Raw genomic sequence first — 25,175 nt, 5'->3', positions numbered from 1 at the left:
TCTCCAATTCTCAACATTTTTAACTGTTTTCCAATTTCTCTTTGAAGGGAAAAGCATCTCACTCAGTTTCCGCCACTATTCCTTTTGCTACATTACATGAGATATCACATTGCAGAGTTTCACAAAATAAGGCTTTATTAAAAACAGTTTACTGGTGTGAATGAATCTTTAAAAGCCAGTCATGCGGGGCATGAGCTGTCAATTTCAACTCCTTGACAGTGAAAGAGGGCAACAGGTAGATAAAAGTGGTAAGAGACAACCAGTTTAACTATAGCCAAATAGGAAATCAGAGGGGCCTCCCCATCTCTGTCTCTCCCTCTGACATTTTTTGACCATCTCTTTCTTTCTCCCCCCTCACCATTGTCCTGCTCTCCCTCTTTACCGTCTCGCACTCACCCTCCCGCGCCCACTCGCCCTCCCGCCCCCCGCTCGCGCTCTCCCCCCGCTCGCCGTCTCCCCCCCGCTCGCCATCTCCCCCCCTTGCTCTCTCCCCTGCTTGCCCTCTCCCTCTTTCCCCTGCTTGCCCTCTCCCTCTTTCCCCTGCTTGCCCTCTCCCTCTTTCCCCGCTTGCCCTCTCTCCCTCCCCTGCTCGCTCTCCCCTGCTCATGCTCTCTCTCTCTCCTCCGCTTGTGCTCTCTCTCTCTCCCCCCCACTTGTGCTCTCTCTCTCTCCCCCCCACTTATGCTCTCTCTCTCCCCCGCTCTCTGTCTCTCTTCCCAGCTCGCTCCTTCTCGCACCCCTGCTCGCTCTCTCTCTCTCTCTCTCCCCTCCCCTGCTTGCTCGCTCTCTGTCCTCTGCTCACTCGCTTTCTCTCCTCCGCTCGCTCTCTCTCTCCTCCGCTCGCTCTCTCCTCCGCTCGCTCTCTCCCTCTCCTCCGCTCGCTCTCTCTTTCCTCCGCTCGCTCTCTCTTTCCTCCGCTCGCTCTCTCTTTCCTCCGCTCGCTCTCTCTTTCCTCCGCTCGCTCTCTCTTTCCTCCGCTCGCTCTCTCTTTCCTCCGCTCGCTCTCTCTTTCCTCCGCTCGCTCTCTCTTTCCTCCGCTCGCTCTCTCTTTCCTCCGCTTGCTCTCTCTTTCCTCCGCTCGCTCTCTCTCTCCACTGCTCACTCTCTCTCTCTCCCCCATGCTTACTCTCTCTCTCCCCACTCGCTCTCTCTCTCCCCCGCTCGCTCTCTCTGTCCCCCGCTCGCTCTCTCTGTCCCCCGCTTGCTCTCTCTGTCCCCCGCTTGCTCTCTCTGTCCCCCGCTTGCTCTCTCTCCCCCCCGCTCGCTCTCTCTCTCCCCCGCTCGCTCTCTCTCTCCCCCGCTCACTCTCTCTCTCCCCCGCTCGCTCTCTCTCTCTCTCTCCCCGCTCGCTCTCTCTCTCTCCCCGCTCGCTCTCTCTCTCTCCCCCGCTCGCTCTCTCTCTCTCCCCCGCTCGCTCTCTCTCTCTCCCCCGCTCGCTCTCTCTCTCTCCCCCGCTCGCTCTCTCTCTCTCCCCCGCTCGCTCTCTCTCTCTCTCTCCCCGCTCGCTCTCTCTCTCTCCCCCGCTCGCTCTCTCTCCCCCGCTCGCTCTCTCTCTCTCCCCCGCTCGCTCTCTCTCTCTCCCCCGCTCGCTCTCTCTCTCTCCCCCGCTCGCTCTCTCTCTCTCCCCCGCTCGCTCTCTCTCTCTCCCCCGCTCGCTCTCTCTCTCTCCCCCGCTCGCTCTCTCTCTCTCCCCCGCTCGCTCTCTCTCTCTGCCCCGCTCGCTCTCTCTCTCTCCCCCGCTCGCTCTCTCTCTCTCTCCCCCGCTTGCTCTCCCTCTCTCTCCTGCACTCACTCTCCCTCTCTCCCGCACTCGCTCTCCCTCTCTCCCACATTTGCTCTCTCTCCCCCAGCTTGCTCGCTCTCTCTCTCCCGCACGCTCTCTCTCTTCCCCGCTCGCTCTCTCTCTCTCTTCCCCGCTCGTTCTCTCTCTCTTCCTTGCTCTCTCTCCCCCACTCGCACTCTCTCTCTCCCCCGCTCGCGCTCTCTCTCTCTCCCGCTCGCGCTCTCTCTCCCCCGCTCGCGCTCTCTCTCTCTCCCCCGCTCGCGCTCTCTCTCTCTCCCCCGCTCGCGCTCTCTCTCTCTCCCCCGCTCGCGCTCTCTCTCTCTCCCCCGCTCGCGCTCTCTCTCTCTCCCCCGCTCGCGCTCTCTCTCTCTCCCCGCTCGTGCGCTCTCTCTCTTCCCCGCTCGCTCTCTCTCTCTTCCCCGCTCGTTCTCTCTCTCTTCCTTGCTCTCTCTCCCCCATTCGCACTCTCTCTCTCCCCCGCTCGCGCTCTCTCTCTCTCCCCCGCTCGCGCTCTCTCTCTCTCCCCGCTCGTGCGCTCTCTCTCCCCCGCTCACGTTCTCTCTCTCTTCCCCGCTCGCTCTCTCTCTCTCTCTTCCCCGCTCGTTCTCTCTCTCTTCCTTGCTCTCTCTCCCCCACTCGCACTCTCTCTCTCCCCCGCTCGCGCTCTCTCTCTCCCCCGCTCGCGCTCTCTCTCTCTCCCGCTCGCGCTCTCTCTCTCTCTCCCGCTCGCGCTCTCTCTCTCTCTCCCGCTCGCGCTCTCTCTCTCTCCCCCGCTCGCGCTCTCTCTCTCTCCCCCGCTCGCGCTCTCTCTCTCCCCCGCTCGCGCTCTCTCTCTCCCCCGCTCGCGCTCTCTCTCTCTCCCCCGCTCGCGCACTCTCTCTCTCCCCCGCTCGCGCTCTCTCTCTCTCCCCCGCTCGCGCTCTCTCTCTCTCCCCGCTCGTGCGCTCTCTCTCCCCCGCTCACGTTCTCTCTCTCTTCCCCGCTCGCTCTCTCTCTCTCTCTTCCCCGCTCGTTCTCTCTCTCTTCCTTGCTCTCTCTCCCCCACTCGCACTCTCTCTCTCCCCCGCTCGCGCTCTCTCTCTCTCCCGCTCGCGCTCTCTCTCTCTCTCCCGCTCGCGCTCTCTCTCTCTCCCCCGCTCGCGCTCTCTCTCTCCCCCGCTCGCGCTCTCTCTCTCCCCCGCTCGCGCTCTCTCTCTCTCCCCCGCTCGCGCTCTCTCTCTCTCTCCCCCGCTCGCGCTCTCTCTCTCTCCCCCGCTCGCGCTCTCTCTCTCTCCCCCGCTCGCGCTCTCTCTCTCTCCCCCGCTCGCGCTCTCTCTCTCTCCCCGCTCGTGCGCTCTCTCTCCCCGCTCGTGCGCTCTCTCTCCCCGCTCGTGCGCTCTCTCTCCCCGCTCGTGCGCTCTCTCTCCCCGCTCGCGCGCTCTCTCTCCCCGCTCGCGCTCTCTCTCTCCCACGCTCACGTTCTCTCTCTCTCCCCCGCTCGCGCTCTCTCTCTCTCCCCCACTCGCGCTCTCTCTCTCCCCCGCTCGCGCTCTCTCTCTCCCCCGCTCGCGCTCTCTCTCCCCGCTCGTGCGCTCTCTCTCCCCGCTCGTGCGCTCTCTCTCCCCGCTCGTGCGCTCTCTCTCTCCCCCCCGCTCGCGCTCTCTCTCTCCCCCCCGCTCGCGCTCTCTCTCTCTCTCCCCAGCTCGCGCTCTCTCTCTCTCCCCCGCTCGCGCTCTCTCTCTCCCCCGCTCGCGCTCTCTCTCTCCCCCGCTCGCGCTCTCTCTCTCCCCCGCTCGCGCTCTCTCTCTCTCCCCGCTCGCGCTCTCTCTCTCTCCCCCGCTCGCGCTCTCTCTCTCTCCCCCGCTCGCGCTCTCTCTCTCTCCCCCGCTCGCGCTCTCTCTCTCTCCCCCGCTCGCGCTCTCTCTCTCTCCCCCGCTCGCGCTCTCTCTCTCTCCCCCGCTCGCGCTCTCTCTCTCTCCCCCGCTCGCGCTCTCTCTCTCTCCCCCGCTCGCGCTCTCTCTCTCTCCCCCGCTCGCGCTCTCTCTCTCCCCCCCCGCTCGCGCTCTCTCTCTCTCTCTCCCCCGCTCACTTTCTCTCTCTCTCTACCCTGCTCACCCTCTACTCTACCCTGCTCACCCTCTCTCTCCATCCCGCTCGCTCTCTCTGCCTCTCTGTCTCTGCCTCTTTTTGAACCCAGCACCTTGCAGCTGCCTGTTCCAGTAGAGTGAGAACAGCAGAGATCTAAAAACAAAATGTAGTGGACAAAACCTATGGAAGAAAAATGAGGCTATCTATTCACTATATTTCAATCACTAAATGATCACAGTGATGTTGAGGGATTGCAACCCTGACGTTTGAGAACCTAGAGTTGCAGGTCTCCATTATTGCCCTGCACGGAAGGAACAAACAGTTCGGACCAGTACGCTTATTTCCCAGTTTTTACTGTTTGTTCCTTCTGGGGCATGCCGTCTCCATGAAATAAAGACTAATCTCCAGGGCTGTCTGTTTTCTTCCTATTCGTTTTAGATAAAAAATATTGAAGAATAAAAAATGGCTGTTTAATTGGGCACAGCAGTAGCTCAAGTGCTAAAACCTTCAGAAATATGTCTAACCAAAGCTGGTAGCCCAACACCCTGGTTTGGAGACTGACATTTTATTTTATCCCTCACGCCTCCCACCGCAAAAACCCCCCCCACCCCTAACCTCCCACCCCCACCGTAGCCTTGGAAATGGCACATTCTATCTCATGCGGAAATGTGGCATCTCTTCTTATCTTTCTGTTTCCCTTGTGAGGAAAAGAGACCTGATAAAGTTACTGGTGACTTTAAATTTCCTGCGAACAAGTGAGTTATCAGTTGCTTCTCCATCCGCAGCCCTCTTGTGTTTGTTTTTGTGCCTCTGACTGCTCTTGCTCATAAATCTTTCTGATTTATTTTTTCTGTTCACGCTGTACAACTGTGATGTGTCTGGGAGGCAGTGAAAGTTTATGTAAGCTTTTTTTTTTAGTTAATTTACCCACCCCATTTTCTTTTCCTGCATTGTTAAAAAGTGTGTATTCCTGGATCAACCAGACTATTTGGGGGAGGGAGAGGGTGGAGAGACAACAGTAGAGAAAATAGTTTGACAGCAACAACAACTTTCATTCATATAGCATCTTTAATATGCCAAGGCACTGCACCAGACCATTGTCAAATAATATTTGACGCTAAGCCACATATTAGAACAGGTTAGGGTTAGGTTTAAGGTGAGAGATGGAGTGGCAGAGAGGTTTAGGGAAGGAATTCCAGAGCTTTGAGTCAATGTGGTTGACGACTCAGCCAACAGTGTTGAAATGGTACAGGGTTTGTGTGTCCAATTTGTTTTCTTGTCTGAGGGAGAGCTGCACGATTGCTGTTCCTCTCCTTTGGCATGCGTCTTTCCTCTCTAATGGGCATCTTACTGCCGCTTGACCTTCCTTTGTCTGCCTCCAACTTGAATTAAGCTGATAAGCTGACACAGACGCTGCCTCCTCCCAAAAATGGTCAGCCAGGATGCACAGGTGTGTCTTGAGAGGTGAGCAAAGCATAGGTTCTCTTTCCTTAGGCCAGCATTGTTATTTCAGGAATTTCTGGCTTGTGTGCCAAAATTTCTTAATGCAAACAAGAGCAATTTCTATTTTGGGGTTGTGGGGGGGTGGGGGGGGGGGGGGGGGGGGGGTGGCGGCAGTAGAGAAAGGAAGGGATTAAAAAATAGTAGGAAGTTTTACCTCTTTTGATTTTAAGAATACCTATAGTGGAAATGTGAAGTCACCCAGTGCATCGGCATCGGGGAATTTGGAAACCCTTTATCCCTATGCAATTTATTTGCACGCAAAAACTTTTCAGTTGCAACCAGAGGGTCTTGACAGTAAGCCAATTAAGTTCCACCACAATGTAAAAAAAAGCTGTATAACCAGTTGAATAATCTTATCTATATATAATTTATATACAGCTGGAAAATAATAGGGAGACATCACATAGCTGTGTGTATCTCTTAGAATTATAGAATCACATAGCAGAGAAGGAGGCCACTTGGCCATTGTGTCCGTGTCAACTCTTTGAAAGAACTAAACAATCAGCCCCACTCCCCACTCCTTCTCAAAAGCCCTGTAAATGTTTCATTTTCAAGTGCACATTCATTCCCTTTTGAAAGTTACCTATGAATCTGTTTCTATCACCCTTTCAGGCAGTGCGTTCCATATCATCATGACTCTGCATAAAATTCTCCTCATCTACCCCCTGGTTCTTTTACATGTTGTATGAGATGTTCATATTTACTTATACCAGATGTTAAATGACACAAAGCATCTGCGTGCTTTTGCCTGCAATTATGAAAGCTGGAAAAGGGATTAACTGCTGGGCAGATTAACTCTGAGGGTGCCTGCAATAAGATTCTTGCATGAAAATGGAACAAGAAATTGTCTTCATCGTTCTAGTGCTGGGGAAGGGAAATGATTGATCAGAGAGAGTTCTTGCTCCAGTGTGTTAATCAGTAAGTTTGCAGTTAAATATGGGCATGTGTGAACATTGGGCAAGGTTCAGGTTAGGTTTGACAATGGTGACCCTGATAGTCAAAAAGCCCTTTGGTGTTCACTGCCTTGACTTGTACATAAAGGGGTCAGTCATGACTCATTGGTAGCACTTTCACCTCTAAGTCAGAAAGTTGTGGATTCAAGTCCCACTCCAGAGAATTGAGATTGAGTTGTGTGATGGAATACTTCCCACTTGCCTGGATGAGTGCAGTTCCAACAACATTCAAGAAGCTCAACACCATCCAGGACAAAGTAGCCTGCTTGACTGGCACCCCATCCACAACCTTAAATATTAATTTCTTCCACTACTGATCCACATGGCTGCAGTGTACCATCTACAGATGCACTACAGTATTCTGCCAAGGCTCCTTCGACAACACCTCCCAAACCCTGTGACTTCTACCAGTTAGAAGGACCAGGGCAGCAAGCACATGGGATCACCACGACCACCAAGTTCCCCTTCAAGTCATACACAATCTTGACTTGGAGCTATATTCTCATTCCTTCACTGTCACTGGGTCAAAATTCTAGAACAGCCTTCCTAACAGCACTGTGGATGTATCTACACCGCACGGACTGCAATGGTTCAAAAAGGGAACTCACCAGCCCCTTTTTGAGAGCAATTACGAAAGGGTGATAAATGCTGGCCTTTCCAGCTATGCCCACATGCCATGAACAAATAAAAAAAAAATCCAGGCTGACTAGCTATAAGAACAATGTCTCTTGTATAAATTGCAATTGATAGGGAAGAGGGCTAAATAGATTTATTTCTTGCTCCAGTTTTTCAACCCTGTCCTCTTTAACTCTGAAAGTGAAACTCCTTTCCAGGATCCGATTTCATGAGGCACCTGACCCCCTCTGGCACCTCTGGTCATTCATGCATGACAGTCGACTATAAATTTTTATCTCAGCCCATCTTCTGCAGAAACCCTCATGCATGCTGCCGCCACCTCCAGACCCAACTATTCCTATGCTCTCCTGGCTCATCGCCATTAGTTCATCCAAAACTCTGATGCCTGTATTCTAACTCACAGCAGCTCCTTTTCACCCATCATTCCTGGGCTCACTGACCATTTGCTTCTGGTTTGTCATCACCTTGAGTTTAAAATTCTCACCCTGTTGTTCAAACCCCTCTGTGGTTTTGCTCATCACTATCTTCCAGTCTTTGCGATCTCTGCATTCCTCTAATTCTGGCCTCTTGCATATCCCCAATTTTAATAATGCTACCATTGTTCACGTATCTTCAGTTGCCTCAACCCTAACTCTGGAATTCCTTCCCTAAAGCTTTCTGCCCCTCACTCCTCCTTTTCGATGCTCCTTAAAGCCCATCTCTTTGATCAAGCCTTTGGTCACCTGCCCTTATATCTCCTTTTGTGGCTCAATGTTAAATTTTGCCTGATTGTATTCCTGTACAGCACCTTGGGGTGGTTGACTATGTCACAGATGCTGTATAAATGCAAGCTGTATTAAGCATAGGAAGCGCATTTGGACATTTAAACATACAAATTAGGAGCAGGAGTAGGCCACTTGGCCCCTCAAGCCTGCTTCACCATTCAATAAGATGATGGCTGATCTGATTTTAACCTCACATTCCTGCTTACCCCCAATAACCTTTCACCCTCTTGCTTAACAAGAATCTATCTACCTCTGCCTTAGATATTTCAAGGACTCTGCTTCAACCAGCTTTTGAGGAAGAGAATTCCAAAGTCTCTCAACCCTCTGAGTGAAAATCTTTTCCTCATCTCTGTCCTAAATAGGCGACCCGTTGTTTTGAAACAGTGACCCAAGTTCTTGATTCTGCCACAAGAGAAAACATTCTTTCCACATCCACCCTGTCAAGTCCCCTCAGGATCTTCTATGTTTCAATCAAGTCGTCTCTTACTCTGCTAAACTCCAACAGATACAAGCCTAGCCTGTCCAGTCTTTCCTCGTAAGACAACCCGCCCATTCCTGGTATTAACCTAGTAAACCTCTGAACTGCTTCCAACGCATTTACATCTTTCCTTAAGTAAAGGAGACCGATACTGTACACAGTGCTCCAGATGTGGTTTCACCAATGCCTTGTATACCTGAAGCATAACCTCCCGACTCTTGTATTCAACTCCTCTCGCAATAAACAATAACATTCTATTAGCTTTGCTCAGGGTCACTGTTTCAAAGGGCAGGATTTTCCAGCCCTGCCCATTGCTGGGATAGCCAGGTCCCGCCGAAAGCCTCTGAGCTGCCACATCGCCCGCGCCGGGTCCTGCCACAGTGGGGCTGTAAAATCCTGGCACGAATAAGGGGCTTCTCATTTAGGAGAGAGACGAGGAAAAGTCATTTTTTTTCTCTGAGGGCGGCGAGAATTGGGAACTCTCTTCCTCAGAAGCTGGTTGAAGCAGAGCCCTTCAATATCTTTAAGGCAGAGGTAGATAGATTCTTGATAAGTAAGGGGGTGAAAAGTTAACGGGCTTGGGGGGTGGGGGGGTGGGGGGGTGGTGGTGGGGTGGGGGTGGGAGCGGGCGGTAGGCAGACGTGGGGCTGAGGTTACAATCAGATTGGCCATGATCTTATTGAATGGCGGAACAGACTTGAGGGGCCGAGTTGCCTGTTCCTGTTCCTAATTTGTATGTTTGTATGACCAAATACCCTTCCTCAAAGTCAGGGCCAACGCTTTTCATCTGACAGGCATGCATGCATTTCTAGCAGGATGCCGAGCAGAAGTGGGAAAGTACTTGTTATTCACTCTCTGGTGCAAAGGCATTGTTTTTAGCATCCCCCATCCCACCTGGGCTGAGCAGTTAATTCAGCACAGACCCACTATCAGGTACGAGACCTTCTAACTGTTTAGATTTGAAAAACTGTTAAGGGGCATAACACCCTTCATTCAATGTTTCTTTTCCACTCCTTTCCCTTTCCCTTTCCTCTACTCCCATGAATTATTCTGAGATGTTTACCCAGGACAGATGGAACCTGTCATAATTCTCCCTTTAAGGCATATCAGGCAGTAGATTTATCTGTTGTGTCATCAGTAGATGCACCCAGTTCCAATATATCTCTTTTAGTGATGAAAATGCACCAGAAATGCTCCCTGATGACAAGCTGAGTCAAGGCTCTGTTTGGTGCAGTGCTACATGAAATACAGAAGGTCTCACTATTCTTTTTCTAGTCTATCGTGTTATCCAGATAGTGTATAATACAATTGGCTTTTGTGTTCCTGGTCTACAGAGGGGGAAAATCAATCAGATTTCCCACTTGTATATCCCATCGTGAGTGTGTGTGGGTGTGTGTCTCTCAACTGGAGAGAGAATTGGGCTTAGCCATGATGCCCTCAGCTAATCAACAGTTGCTCAAGGAGCAAATAGAACAATAACTTCCACTGGTAAATATTCCAAACTAAGTGGCTTTCCACCTCTCTGCTCCCACCTAAATCACTAGCTTTCCTTCTGGACATGGCGAAGGATTTCCAAAGTTCTGGATATTGTTACGATCCCCAATAACTTCTAAAAAGATATTTGAATTCCAGTGACTTACTGAAAAGATCTCTCAACAAGATTTCAAGCCTTGAGAATTTCACTGCAATAAACAAACTAAAAGCAACCAGTGAAGTTAGTAATAGATCATTAGAACTTTATTTTATTTCATCTCAAAATGGCTCCTGAGGTCTGCCCTTGGTGTATACTGGGTGAGTTGGCATCGGGTGGTGGGTGGGGGATCATGTGTTGACATGAGTTGGCACTAAGTTGGCATGGAGCATTTGGCTTATGCTTAGATTGAAGAGACCAAGTTGTGAGGATTTAAACAAGGCTGGAAGATTTGCCTAGCTTTGGTTAGAGGGCGGGATCTCCAGGATAAACCTCACTGTGAAAGTCAGCTCGGGGATTACAAGTTATCCAGCTGGAAAAGGAAAGGGAAGCAAGCCATCGGAAGCTGATAATATCTTTGGACTGGTTCCTGGAGAATGAAGTGTCTACTTAAGGGACAAAGTAAAGTATAATAGTGGAGAGAAATTTTCAGTCATTTTAAAAGTTAAATGGGGGATCTTTTCTGTAGTTTAGAGTACAAGTTGCTTAATGAATAGTATTTAAACTGAATGGTGTTTCTGCCATCCCTGCAAATAATTCGGAGTCAGCCACAGGGGCTGCCGAATGCCAAGGTGGGCTGGTTAAAAGGTCTGCCTCGGTACTGTAGGACTTCATCCCAATTATGTGGTTGAAAATAGGCCCTCTAGCCCTTACACCCACTCTCCATGCCTCGTCCATGCCAACCCATGCGGCCACCCCCATAGCTCCTCATAACCCTCCCCATGCCACCTTACTCCAAGGCCCCTTATTACCTATATGCCAAGTTAGTGCCAACACATGATCCACCACCCTTTGCCCTTACACTCTCCATGCCAACTCACCCAGGACCCACCATGGGCAGACCTCAGGAACCATGCTGAGTTGAAATAAAATAAAGTTCTAAGCAACTATTACAGATTTCACTACATCAAAAATAAACGTTGATAAAAGTCCATTTAATACGTTTAAATCCCCTTAAGTACTTAATTCCTTGTAAAAATAAACATTTGTATTCACAGCCCCACACCAAAGACAACTAAATCTTGAATAACCTCTTAGAGCTGTCAGTCAGATTGTGAACTTACAGCTGACCACTGTGATAAGGATAGGTTGTGGAAGCGGTCAAGCAGTAACAATGTTATCATGATAGCCCTTAGGGTTATGTCAATAAAGAGCTACTGAAACTACGAGCACCAACATTTTTCAACACCGACACAGCAGGCTGAATCTTTTTTAAAGGACAGTGGATTTAAATAACTTGACAGCTTGACAGTTCTGCAGACCTTATCCATTTTTCATGAGCGTTCACACCTACTCTTAAAAATGATGTTACACACTGTGGGAAATGGACCTCGGTCCAGCAAAAACAAGATCTGTTTAAACTTAGTACCGAGTTCAAATGGCCCTGCTGGGTTTGGGTTTCCCTCATATGTGAATCACATGCTGACGCTTTCCCACTACCAACACAAGCACCAATCAGAAATGAGGACAGGACTTAGGACTTCTGGATCTGAGGTCCCAACGCCATTTTTGATAAGCCACAGAGCCTCGACAACTCTGTGCAAATCCAGGCCCATCAGTCCAACCACCACCAGCAGAGCTGCCCTTGTCATTGTTTACAGGTGTGAATATCTCTCCCCTTCTTCCCAGTAAGTTAGCCTGTGCCCCCTTTTAACCTTCAACAACCTGCAGGGCATCCAAGCTTATTGTCAGGCAGAATTGAGAGCAAGTCACATGACCCCCTTCATTCCTCCATTTTAGCGTAAATTAAGGAGACAGTTCCAAACCATAACAATCTCAAACTTCATGTTCGTTACAACATTATAGCATTTCAGACATTGAAACTTATTTTATTAATGGTCATCACACTTTTTGCTGCTCATTGTGAAAGTTGTGCAGTTTACCTGATCTCTCTCTCGTTCTCAAGTACACTCAGCTTGAGTGTTCAGTCATGGCACTGCACTATAAGGAGATTTTATTCCCTCGTTTAAGCAATCATGTTTTTGAGAGCTTTGACTGAAGACCAAACTGTAGTATCGATTGTGCTCGTTTATGCTGTAAGCAGCCAGCTGTCGGAAGAACAGCAGTCCAGAGTCTTTGTTTTGTTTATTTGCATTTGACTTATTTGAGTTTTTTTTCTTAAATATCCTTAAGGCCCTGACAGATGCACTATAATCCAGTCACCCTACACTGTTTACTTTTTGGGGAAAATGGGTTAAAAAGCTGTGGTTTTGTAGAGTCCCAGCTGTTGTTGGGTGTAACCTCATCCATCTTGTCTTTTTTTTGGCAGTGATTTGACAAAGAAGGTGGAGTTTTCTGGAGATGGTGGCCCCCTGGGAATCCATGTAGTACCCTTTAACTCTACACTGAGTGGAAGGTAAAGTATCCAAAAGTGCATCTATACTTAAAACTACAGAGAAATTGTGTCCCTTGGGTTCAGGTTCCATATGGTGCCTGTGGATAATACAGCTCCCGACATGAGCACTCCTCCAGCTGAGCACTAGTTCAATAAAGTGGGTTTGACTACAGGCCTTATTGACAAAGCATTGTTTCTCTGTCAATATGTATGTTTACAGAATGTTACAGATTTGCAGTCCATAACAATTTGGCCTCAAGTGAGATTGGTGTTGATACAATTGTCTACGGAGGCTATGGAGTGAGTTGAGTAACTTGAGGCAGAAAAAGGCTAGAGCTTTTCTCCTAGATTCTGCATTATTTCCATTAATTTGGGGTGAATATCTCAATTTAGCTGTTTATTTTGAAATCTCAAGGGCAAAAGACTAGACAGGGTGAGGCGTTTCTCTTTGAAAAAAAGGTAAGGCTAAGTGTAACCTAATAGAGGTCTTCAAAATTATGAAGGGATTTGATAGGGTAGACATAGAGAAGTGTTTCCACATGTAGGAGAGTCCAAAACTAGGGGCCATAAATATAAGACAGTCACTAAGAAATTCATGAGAAACCTCTTCATCCAGGGAGTGGTGAGAATGTGGAACTCACTCCCACATGGGGTCATTGAGATGAATAGCATGGATGCATTTAAAGGGAATCTGGCTAAGTACATGAGGGAGAAAGGAACAGGAGGATATGCTAATGGGATTAGGTGAAAATGGGTGGGAGAAGGCTTGTATAGAGCATAAATACCAACGTAAGCAGTTAAGTTGAAAGGCCTGTTTCTGTGCTGTAAATTCTGTGTAGTTCCATATAAGTACACCAAGTTAATTTTGATTGGAAATAAGCCAGCAAATGCCACGGAAGGGGTCATTGTGCATGACTGTGTTTTTATATGTGCCGTGACATCATACCGCATGACTTGATCCTTTCTGTACCGTGTATAGTTTCTTCATGTCAGTCATCACCGGCTGTTATTTTTCTTTCATTATCCTGGTTTGTGTTTTCATCTGTTCCACACGCAGTGAAGAAACAATCCCATAAACAGTATAATTATAGAATCTTACAGCACAGAAGGAGGCAGTTCAGCCCATTGTATCAGTGTTGGGTTCTTTCAAAGAGCTTTCCTATTTGTTAATCCTCCCTGCTCTTTCACCATAGCCTGGCAAACTTCTTCCCTTCAAGTATTCCTTCTGGAAGTTAGTACTGAATCTGTTTCCATCACCCTCCCAGGCAGTGCATTTCAGATCATCATAACTCGTGAGAGAAATTACATTATTATGTAGAGTAATAATTGGAAGAACTTCAGAAGTTAATTATTCTGTTTGGGGATTGGGAGTCCTGCTCAATTTATGCAGAGAGCGAACTCTAAATTTTTTGCAATGAACAACATTTTCCGTTAAAACCAAGACTGGTAATGCCCATTGCCAGCCGCATCAGCAAGAATTCTACACCTTGCAAAGTGCACTACATGAGATTGGCACCTTAGTAAATATGCCAAGTTATTTTGGTGTATTTCATTGAAGGAGGAAAACTTAACTGGACATCCATCATGAGTGTGGCAGAAATTCCCAACCACAGCTTGGCAAAATAGGGAGAGGGAAAGGCCATTTAGACCCTTCTGGCTATTCTTCCAGGCTACTAGATCCTGGCTGATCTGTATCTTCACTCCATTTACCAGCCTTGGTAATGTAACCCTCGATAAACTTACAAATATCTCAGATAAAACTTTCAGTTGGCCCGGAGCTCGAAGAGCATGGATGTGCTTTGGGGAAAGTAAATAAGTGCATGAGAGGGAAAGGAATTGAAGGTCGTGCTGATAGGGGAGATGAAGCGAGGCGGGAGGAGGCTGGTGTGGAGCATAAACACCGGCACAGACCAGTTGGACTGAATTGAATTTTTTTGTGCTATAAATTCTGTGTAATCCACAATGTTTTGAGGGGTGCATGTGCCAGATTTTGGCTAGTCTTTGTGTGTAGAAACGTGTAAAGTACCAATGATGTTGTAAGTAAAGAAGCTAAGGGCATTGATGAGGTGATTGTACTCTGCAGGGTTACTGGCAAAGATACAAAATCAAAGGCTTTATTTCCCTGATGGGAGAAGCTAATTTAAGCAGATCCCGAAGGGAATTTTTACACATGAGCCAATAAGACAAGCACAGATCTTTTCGTGCCTTGTCAGCAGATGACTTCAGGTTAGAAAGAAAGTTTCCAACTGTAATTACAGCCCCCGCCACACCACACCTGCACTTATGCCATCAGCACATGTCCTAGACATGCAGCTATATTGGGCAGAGGAAGCTGACCAAGTGCTATCCCAACCACAGCTTGGCAAAATAGGGAGAGGGAAAGGCCATTTAGACCCTTCTGGCTATATCAAGCACAAAGGTGCTGCACATAATATATCAAACATGGCAGCTATTTAGGGTGATTTGCACTTCATCAAAATACAAATGCAGCATGGATCAGACAACCTTGCTGGCTCCAGTCCCCTGCTCAACCTACGGCATTTAAAAATCCTGCAATTGCCACCAGCTCTTCTTGCCTGTCGATTTGCCACCACTGGTGGATGCATTAGAGCCTGATTTCTTCGGTGGCGAGAGGGCCTGGATGTTGGGTGAGGTGAGGGCTAGAGGGCCAAACAGCACCTAAAACAACCAGGGCAAGGCCCCAGAGAGCTGGGACGGGCCTTCTAACCAGCCCACCTTGGCACTTGCAATGTGGTCACCGAGTGATCCGCTTCCAGGGTCAGTGGAGCTGACTCAATCCTGCACCCACCTCTCCCACTGCCCTAGGAGATTGTGAGGCACCCAGCAGCTGGAGTTTCCCATCACCTCTGTTTCCTGGGGAATGCCCGACATCATGTCACCTTGCCCACCAGCTCCAGGATCTCTCTTGCCAGGGACTCCAGAACCCTGGCCCCTAAACTTTCACGTGGTATTTACAATGGGGAGGAGGCGAGAGCACTTTTTGTGCTGTCATATACACATTAAGGTAAAGCAAGCCAGCAATGGATTCAGCCCATACAAATGATGTTCTGGTTACACATTACATAGTGAACAAATCACATTGAAATCAACTCACCTGCTAACAAGCGGTGGGGCCTGTACATTTAAAGATGCCAAGTTTGCCAGCCTTCCCAAACTGAAGTTGCCATCGGTGGAAAGCGTTAAAATGGAAAACCTTCAGCGGGGTGGGTGCCAACGGACATCCTGTTCACCATTTGAGATCCTTGTTTGTAAACAAGAAAATTCATGAATGAGTAGTTAACCTGATTTCCTTTGATCTGCCATTAGCAACCATGCATTCAGATGCCTTGGCCCTAAGTATGATAGGGCTGGACTTTCAATACCAAGGTGGGTAGCTCGAGTTGGGAAATTTCCTGACTCAGCCAACCTGCCTCAGTGTAACGAGCCCCTTTAGACCCAATTTTCACTCCAGGATGGTGGGTGAGGGACCGAGTCAGGCCCGCGAGGCATGGTGGGGCTGAATGGCCTCCTATGCTGTATGATTCTGAAAATGTAGCTTCTCATTTATTACATTAGGGCTCACATACTTTAAAGAGTAGCAAGAGCTGATTATGGCCATAACTCTTTTAAACTGTCAATCAAACTGTAAACTCAGAATCAGATAATTGTAGCTTTTGAAACACAGCCAAGCATTCATAATAACGTCATTGTACCCTGTAAGGAAATGTCAACAAAGGCCTTTATTGAAACTGCGCGATCAGATGTAGTAATGTTTTTACCAACCTATACCAGATGGCCTATAATCAAAGCAGTCCAGCAGAGGGAATTCTTTTAACTCTCATTGATGGCTTAAGCCTGTTTCCTTTCATGCTTAAGGAGTGGTGGTTTTAAAAAACTTTAGATCATGACATTTAAACAGGTCTTATCCACCCTTCAAGAGCATTTTGCATCTGCTTTATAAATTTGTAACTCCCACACTGTGGGTCAGGCCCTTGCAACAGCCTAAATGGGGTCTACTTGAACTCGGCACAAATTTCAAATGGCTTTTCTGAGTTCAAGTTTCTGATCTGGATGAGTCCCTCCCCACCCCTTCCTCCCTGCCAACAAAAGTTGGATCTACTGGAACTGGGGGCAGGACCTCTGCATATGGGTACCACCCACCATTTTTAAAGGCTAGCAGAGTACAGCAAAGAAGGAGGTCATTCAGTCTGTCGTGTCCATGCTATGTCTCTGTAAGAGCTACTTAGCTAGTCCTATTCCCCTAACTTTCTGCCTAAAGTTCTCCACATCTTTACCTCTCCTTCTTTAAGTTGCTCCCTAGAATTTAATACCTCCTTTAAATGGCTTGGTGTTAATTTTTTTCTGATGACGTACCTGCGAAGCGTCTTGGATTGTTTTACCATGTTAAAGGTGCTATATAAATGCAGTTGTAGAGAAATTGCCCACCCAAATAGATTTGTGCATTTGGGCAGTCAATGGCTTGACAAAACCACGGAAGTTGAAGCTTTGGACTGTGGGGAATTTTGGATGTTCCCCTCCACACTCATTGCTTATTAATTGGAGGTGAAAATTGAAAACTTTTATAGTTTGTCAACCGCATATTTCTAATGTGCTTTTCTAAGACCTGGTGCACATATATATAATGTTTTAAACATGATAAGATTTCTGGCCTTTGACTTTACATCTACCGTACATTGACTGTAAAGGTTTAACACTAAATTCCTTGGAGAGAAAGAAGGTAAAAAAAGAGAAACATTAAGAGGTCAGTAATAGGCCAGAATGAACGGGTGATCAATAATACTCAGAAGTTCATCTATAAATGGCTGAATTTGAAACACTGTTATCACTGAAGCACTAGATTACTTTTTTATTTATTTTACGTTTGCAACTTTTACAAATTGCCAGGGAAGAGTAGGCATAAATTTTAACTGAAGCGCTTGGAGAAAATTCCTTTTTATAAAACAGCAATGAGTGGTGAAAAACTGAGCTCATTATCTCTTCTGCCACATTGCTCACTTCAGCGTTTAATAAGATACTGAGAACTAGTAGGCCCATTGGCACAACTAGTTTTTGTGCATTAGTGTCCTGTAACACAACAAAAGTGCTACCCAGGTTTGCACCGGTGAGAAACAAGCTAGGGGAGTGGCTCTTGATCTAATCCTGACCATCAGTTGATCAGGACAGGCTGTGTTTTTCCCAACCCCAACCTGTGTTCCCATTGCAACCCCAAGGAAAGAGTGCCCATGATAAAATACTTTCTTCCACTTGATTTCTGTTTTCCCCGACTTCCTTCACTCCACCATTGGCTGCCTAGGCCTCAAACTGCGGAATTCCCTCCCTAAACCCCTTTGCCTCTCCAAGATGGTCCCTAAAACTCGGGGAGATGGTGTGGAGTGGTAATGTCATCTGGAGTGGTAATCCAGAGACTCAGGCCAATGCCCTGGGGTCATGGCAGCTGGTGGAATTTAAATTTGTTTAATAAATCTGGAATATAAAGCTATTTTCAGGAAAGATGACCGTGACAACTATCATCGATTGTTGTAAAAACCCATCTGGATCACGAATGCCCTTTAGAGAGGGAAATCTGCTATCCATACCTGGTCTGGCCCACAAGAAACTCCGGACCCATACCAATGTACTTGACTTTTAATTGCCCTCTGAAATGGCCAAGCAAGCCACTCAATTCAAGGGCAGTTAGGAATGGGCAACAAATGCTTTGCCAACGATGCCCACATCTCATGAAAGAATAAAGAAAAACAACTTCTTTGGTCTAGCTTTTGTCATCCTCTAATGTAGTTTGGTGTCAAATTCTGTCTGATGATGCTCCTATGAAGCACTTTGGGATGATTCAATATGTCATGCAAGCTGTTGTTATTTACGGTTACTCTGTGTATGAAGTCAGACGCGCGCAGAATGGTTTTCCCTGTAAGACTGCAGCTACCATTAAGAATTTCTTCTGTAATAGACCATGGTAGCAACTCTCAGCATTTCTAAATCTCGTACTTAAATAATGAGTTTGCAACAAGTGATGCTCTGTACCACAGAAGCAATGCGCCTCAATGGTCTCTTCAAAAAATGGTGTCCCATAATGAGGCACAGACCTATGATTGTGGGCAGCCCTTTAGCCCTTTGCTGAAGTGGTAGTTCTTGAACTATGAATTGAACTTTGAATGGGTACAGGCTATTTGACTCGGAGTATGAGATGCACCCATTTCAGAGGCAGACAAACATGTTAGCCAGCACTGCTCCCCACCTCAGACCCTCCCCCCTCAACTCTTGCCATTCTCAACCACCAGCCCCCCCCAAGACGTTAACTCAGCACAAATCAAAGATTAAAAATGTGAGTTTTCAGGTTTATATGGCATGATTGCTAAAGCAACTTTCTAGCCTCTGGCTATGTTTTATCTATTATTTATTACTTGTTATTTAAACATCTTATTTAAACTCTCTCTGTTTGCCTTTGAATGAGTTGTAGGCAAATAATAATCACTTAACCTGGAGGGATTATACTTCATGATGATGGTGCGATGGGCTTTGATGCAAAAACCTAAGAATTTCCTTTGTGCTGGAACATTCCTTAGCACCATTAGTGAATTTAGTTGTAGTCGGCATTTTCAGGCTGCGGGCCAAGTTTTGCCATTCAGGTTTGCCATCGTGAACTAGTAGGACTGTGTGTTTAATTTAACGTTTCCATCAAAACGACTTTGTTTTGCTGTCATCCATGGTCTCCACTCATATAGTAAAGATTCACTGACACACATACATTAGCATTAAACAATAAGGCCACATAGATGTCAATGCTCCACAGTAAAGCCGCCTCTAAAACCTCTGATTTCTGCCGAGATACCCTGACCTTATCTTGATTTTCCTATGGCAATTTTTGGTGTTGATGCACTGGCTTCTTGGATGCATCAAATGTGTGAAAGCACTTTGGCACCCTGTTACGAAGCCATTTGACTGCTGTGCAGCCCCACTTAAAAAGAGGCAAACTTTCAAAGGAGAATGAATTCACTAATTGTGAAAAAGCATATGGGATCCTGGGCTTTATAAATAGAGGCATAAGAGTAACAAAGTTATGTTCAATCTTCGTTAATCACTGGTTAGGTCCCAGTTGGAATATCGTACCCCTTTCTGGGTGCCATACTTTAGGCAGGATGTAGAGGCCTTCAGGAGTGTGCAGTGGAGATTTACTAGAATGGCACCACGGATGTAAGATTTCAGTCCTGTGGAGGGACTAGAGAAGCTGGCATTGTTCTCCTTGAAACAGCGAAGGTTAAAGGGAGATTTAATAGAGGCATTCAAAATTATGAATAAATAGAGAGAAAACGTTTTCACTGAAATGACAGTTGGTAACCAGAGAGGACAGACTTAGGATAATTGACAAATGTGGTGAAATGAGAAATTCTTTTATGTAGTGGATTGTGGAATGGAGTGCACTTATTGAAAGCGTGATGAAAGTGATGATAATTTCCAAAGGGCAATTGGATATATACTTGAAACAGAAAATACTTGTGTGACTATAAGGAATGAGTGGAGGAAGTGGGACTAATTGTGCAGCTGGCACAGGCCTGGTGGGGCTGAATGGCCTCCTATGCTGTATGATTCTGAAAATGCAGCTTCTCATTTATTACATTAGGACTCACATACTTTAAAGATTAGCAAGAGCTGATTACGGCCATAACTCTTTTAAATTAAAGTCACAATTAGCAGTGGGAGGCCAAAGGAGCAAGTTTCACTCCTGAGGAGCAAAATAAAAATGAGCGACGAGGTTGTGAGGGTTGAAATAATGCTTTTTAGTTGCTTTGAAAAAAATTGTTGCTTCCTCTCTGCATCCCATCAATACCACCACTCCCCCTCCCCCACATCCCCCCCCCCCCCCCCCCCCCCCCCCCCCCCCCCCCCCCCCCCAAAAAAAAGTGCATTCTTCCGTTATGGCCCTCCTGTGTCACAGAGCACCTGCGGTTATGTTAGCGAGGTGGGCAACCTGTTCTCGTACCTCTTCTAGCAGTCCCCATTCAGGAAGCAGCCATGCGATTGGGCTCTGCTATGATGCCTGTCACAATCAAGGAGGCTGATGGCCCATGCAGCAAGGGATTAACTTTGGCTCAGTTGGTGCGAACCGGGCTGCCGGATCATTTTCGGCTGTTTTCTGCTACTGCTCAAGACAAACGTTTTGGTTTTTTTTTTGCACCGTTCAGGTCTGACCAAGTGGGCGACTTATTGGAGGGCTGCCGGTTGTTGTGGGAACTGTAATCCTAACTTGAGTCAGCCCTCCAGGGTAGGAGGGAAACGGGAAAAAGTACCTATAAAGTCACTGGAAAAATTGTATGCTACAGCTGGAGTAAGCTATGGGCGTAAACATGCCAATGATTTTTTTTTCACTTTTAATGAAAAGGCTTTTGTTAGGCTAGATTTGTGGCATAAAACTCTTTTTAAGTCATGGATGAAAAATGGTATTGTTCATTGAGAAAGAATCTGGAAGTACCACTAAAGTTGGAAAAGTTGATGCTTAACATAATAGTTGTGTTCACATTAACTGCTCTTTCTGAACAAAGGCTCACTGAGTTGTAAACTTATGGTAGCTTCTAAACTTTCAAAATTCCAGCAAGAAATTGGCTCCTATTTGAGGAAACAAACGCTTGTGCAAATGTTAAATCTTTGAAGCACTTAAATTATCTTAATGTTGGTTTAGTTCACAGTTGCCCTTTTCACCACCGCTCCCCCCACCACCCTCCCCCGCAATCAAATGCTCCATACTGCTTGACATTCTCTAAAAATGACCAATATCAGAAACAGTTTTTGATCTAACCTGTCCAAAGCCCTAGTTTTTAACTTCACTCAATTTTTTTAGACTTTTTCTTACATCCCTGTCTCTCCTTTACTGATCACCTCCCCTCCCTTTTTCCAAACACCGCCATCCCTTTTGTCTAGCAACACCTACCACCCCCACCCCAACCCTTTTCACCAGTTCTCAGCCTCCCAATTTCTCTGGTCCCCCTTCTCCCTTCCTTTCTCCAGACTACTACCCCCCCCCCCCCCCCCCCCCAAACCCACCCACTTTATTCCAGCCCACCTTCACCTTTTTTCTGTTCCCCCCCACTCTGCCACTGCTGTCTCTGCACCCACCCTGCCCTTTTCTTCTATCACCCTTAGCTGTTTTCTTCATCACCCTGTCCTTTTTGCCACCCCCCCCACTTCATTTTTTCTGTTCCACATGTTCTCTCCTACTTGCACCTCTTTCCCCTCCTTTATTCTCCTTTTGTGCAGCATCTCTATTTCTTCCTCCTGTCTCCAGTGAGGGAGGAAAAAAGTGATCGCTATGAGAAAGGATCAACACAGCGTGCAGAGCCAACTGAGAGCTTTCCTAATAAATAAGACAGAAATGCTTTGTCTTTGTAGCATAGTTTTGCATTGTCTTGTTTCAGTGCGGTGCGTACAAGTAGAACAACTTAGGTATTTTATGCTAAAAATCAAGATGCCCTGGACAGTTCACGGCATGAGAGATTTTCCAATAGTGCGCTGGAAGCAGAGATTTTCAATATTTTTAAGGCAGAGGTGGATAGATTCTTGATCGCTATTTAAAAATAAGGGGTCGCCCATTTAAGACAGAGGGGAATTTTTCTCTAAGAGGGTCATGAGTCTTTGGAACTCTCTTCCTCAAAAGGCAGTGGAAGCAGAGTCTTTGAATATTTTTAAGGCAGAGGTAGATAGAATCTTGACAAACAAGGGGGTGAAAAGTTATCAGGGGGTTAGCGAGAAGTTTACAATCAAATCAGTCTTGGTCTTATTGAATGATAGAGCAGCTAGTCTGGCTCCAAATTCCTGTGTATGTATTCATTAATTTGAATTATGACATTGTCCAGTTTAATGCTGCTTTTCTTTGGAGTGGCCTGTGAGCTATAAAAGTTAGAATCAGAATTGTTAACTTTAGGACACGACACTTTAATAAGTATAAGATACTTTAATAAGACTTAACTTTATAAGATCTTAAAAGCATGTTGTTTGATTTGGGGCCTTAAAAAGGTTGATTTTTTTTTAAGCTGCCCAAAACTAATGCTGCATTTTAGTCACTTGAATTATTTGAACATTCAGCATAGAGTTGAACTTCAGAGCTAGGCCAAGAAATACAAATCATCGTCTGATTTGGCACTGTATTCTGTATGCCATTGATTTTTTTTCCTTCCCTCAAAGAAAGCAAATATTTATCAATAGCTGCAATAAACTTTAAAATTTATAGTCTGGTATTGCTGAATGCTGCACTACTCAAAATGCAACAACTGTATTAACTGCGTGGGTGAGTGAGGGGAATTTTTTTGCTTTCTTTTCAGAATATCATTCAGTCTGTGCAGACAAGGCAAAATTGCATCGATGGTTCAGTATGCACTGAATGCCTTGTCCAGTGCTGAGCCATTCAGGTTCAGAAAGTACCAGGTTCCACATCAGGTCTCTGCCACATTAACTGATCTCATCAGATGTGGCAAATGTTATAATTTTGCCCTCTGGGCTAGAGTAAGTTGTGGTGGGTATAGGCATGTAGAGCTGCCAGGCTACTTGCTCCCCATCAGTGTCCAGTAGTGCCTGCCGGAAAATGACCATAATGATGCTTTGGTGAGGATGGGTTTGGTCTTGGCTGCAAGCCTGCCAAAACTTACTGTGGAACCACACCCCAGCGTAACTGCCTTCCAAGGTTGTGGGAAGAAAGTTGGTGGTTTACTGTGTGACGAACGAGTTTGGTTGAGCTGCTGGATGGAATTTGATGTCAATAAAAGTGTACCTTTCTATAAGTCACTTCCTTTAGAGAAAGAGGAGAGTATTGATGGGTTGGAGGTTTATGGGGGGTGCAGGAGGGAAGAGGGCAATGAACATCAGTCATCTTAATCAGTCTTCATCTTAAAATGAATTTTAAACAGGATAGTGAATGATTTGTAATCAGTTTTGCCATCAAGAATTTTGAACCCACGTTTGAATCTTAAAAATGCATGACAAGTCTTCCATTTTATGCTTGTGTCAGGGTTTCTGCAAAGCACTGAAGCAGTACAGCCAATGTGCAATCTTAGTACCTCACCCCATTTAATCATTTTTGTTTCAGCAATTCAATCTAAACAAAAAGCAACCAAAAACACTTAGCCGAAACATATTTTACACAAAACTGATTACACCTATAAAATGACCTGCTGACTTTAGATTAGATTTGGTAGAAGAGTGACTATATTTATTCTGCTGTGCAGATAATTAAAGGATGCTTTATGCTTGGGTGCAGAAAATTCGCTGCAGTGAAAGTTGGAATTGTTACATGGTGGAAGTGAATGGGAATTAGTTGAATCACTTCAAATTTTATGCAATGGGAAGTGGTTGAATCTATTGATATTATAGAAAATAGAAGTGATAGAAAGGGCTGTGCTGCAGTCTTTGGGTCAGGTATATCAAGTTGATTGTATATTGATTCTAATTATGACAAACTAATTTAGGCAGTTGGAAAGATAAAAGTAAAATGCTTGGCATGGTGTAGTATTATCTTCCAAGGCAATGTGTTGGAACACTAAGCTTGAAATTATCGAAAACTATTGAAGAAAAGAAAGACTTGAATTTGCATAATGCTTTTCAAAATCCTCAGATGTTTCAAAGTGCTTTACAGCCAATGAAGTACTTTTGAAGTGTAGTCACTGTTGTAATGTAGGAAACACAGCAGCCAATTTTCCCGTAGTCAGCTCCCACAAACAGCAATGTGATAATGACCAGATAACCTGTTTCTGTGTTGTTGATTGAGGGATAAATATTGACCAAGACATTGGAAATAACTCCCGCTCTTCTTCGAAATAGTGCCATGAGATCTCTTGCATCCACGTGAGCAGACAGGCAGGGTCTCGGTTTAACATCTCATCCAAAAGACGGCACCTCTGACAGTGCAGCATTCCCTCTGTACTGTGCTGGAGCGTCAGCCTTGATTTTTGTGCTCATACCCTGGAGTGGGGCTTGAAACCGGAACATTGCAACTCAGAGGCAGGAGTGCTACCTTGTGAATGTTACAATGGATAGCTAAATGGGTGCCAGATTCAAAAACACAGGGCAATTTCTGTTATCACAAACTCGTACAGTTTTCCACTTTTGACTTTGACTTGGTCAATTCTTTCAGGCAGGTGGATGATTTTTTCTCCAAAGAGTAGTTAAGAGAAGGTTCACTCAATTGATTCCTGGGATGAAGGTTTTATCTTACAGGGAAAGGTTGGGCCTGTATCCACTGGGGTTTAGAAAAATGAGAGTTGATCTTATTGAAACATGTAAGATCCAGAGAGGACTTGACAGAGTGGATGCTGAGAGGATGTTTCACCTTGTCAGGACAGACCAGAACTAGGGGACACTGTTTAAAAATCAGGGATCTCCTATTTAAGACAGAGATGAGGAGAATTTTTTTCTCTCTGAGGGTAGTGAGTCTGTGGAACTCCCTTCCCCAGAGAGTGATAGAGACCGGATCATTGAATATTTTTAAAGTAGAGGTAGATAGATTTTTGATTAAAAAGGGTCTATGGTATCGAGGGTAGGGAGGATGGCAGCATTGAGGCCACAATCAGATCAGCCATGATCTTATTGAATGGTGGAACAGACGTAAGGGGCCAAATGGCCCATTCCTGCTCCCAATTCACATGTTTGTATGTAAATCTTTACATGCTTTTATTTTGTTGTGTGCCCTGCAGATTCCTTGGTCTGTGCATTCGTGGCATTGAAGAGAACAGCCGATCAAAAAGAGAGAGGCTGCTCCAAGAGAACGAGTGCATTGTCAAAATTAATGACAGCGATTTAACAGACAGAACATTTGTTCAGTAAGTGTGGCTGTTCTTTTCTCAAACCTTGTGACTGTACATTTTTCTCGTGAGCTCTGAGTGTACCTGGACCCTCTCAAAGCTTCAACATACTGAGTGAAGCGAACAATTGGGAGGCAGAGAGCATTTTTATTAAATCTTCTATATT

General features: G+C 46.2%; 1 protein-coding gene across 6 annotated transcripts in view; it reads left to right on the top strand.

Annotated features, from left to right (window-relative positions):
- LOC121284923 (partitioning defective 3 homolog B-like) overlaps positions 1–25,175 on the top strand; it is an 885,862-nt gene that overhangs the window by 362,476 nt on the left and 498,211 nt on the right. For all 6 annotated transcript variants that reach the window (XM_041200843.1, XM_041200844.1, XM_041200842.1 and 3 more), the window contains exons 6-7: positions 12,144–12,230; positions 24,902–25,027. In XM_041200843.1, the coding sequence (XP_041056777.1) occupies positions 12,144–12,230; positions 24,902–25,027 (213 nt within the window). The remainder of the gene's footprint in view (positions 1–12,143; positions 12,231–24,901; positions 25,028–25,175) is intronic.

This window comes from Carcharodon carcharias, chromosome 12 (assembly GCF_017639515.1).
Source record: "Carcharodon carcharias isolate sCarCar2 chromosome 12, sCarCar2.pri, whole genome shotgun sequence".
In the NCBI taxonomy this organism is placed as follows: domain Eukaryota; kingdom Metazoa; phylum Chordata; class Chondrichthyes; order Lamniformes; family Lamnidae; genus Carcharodon; species Carcharodon carcharias.
The sequence above is the reverse complement of the archived record's forward strand: the minus strand, read 5'-3'. Positions and strand labels throughout refer to the sequence as shown.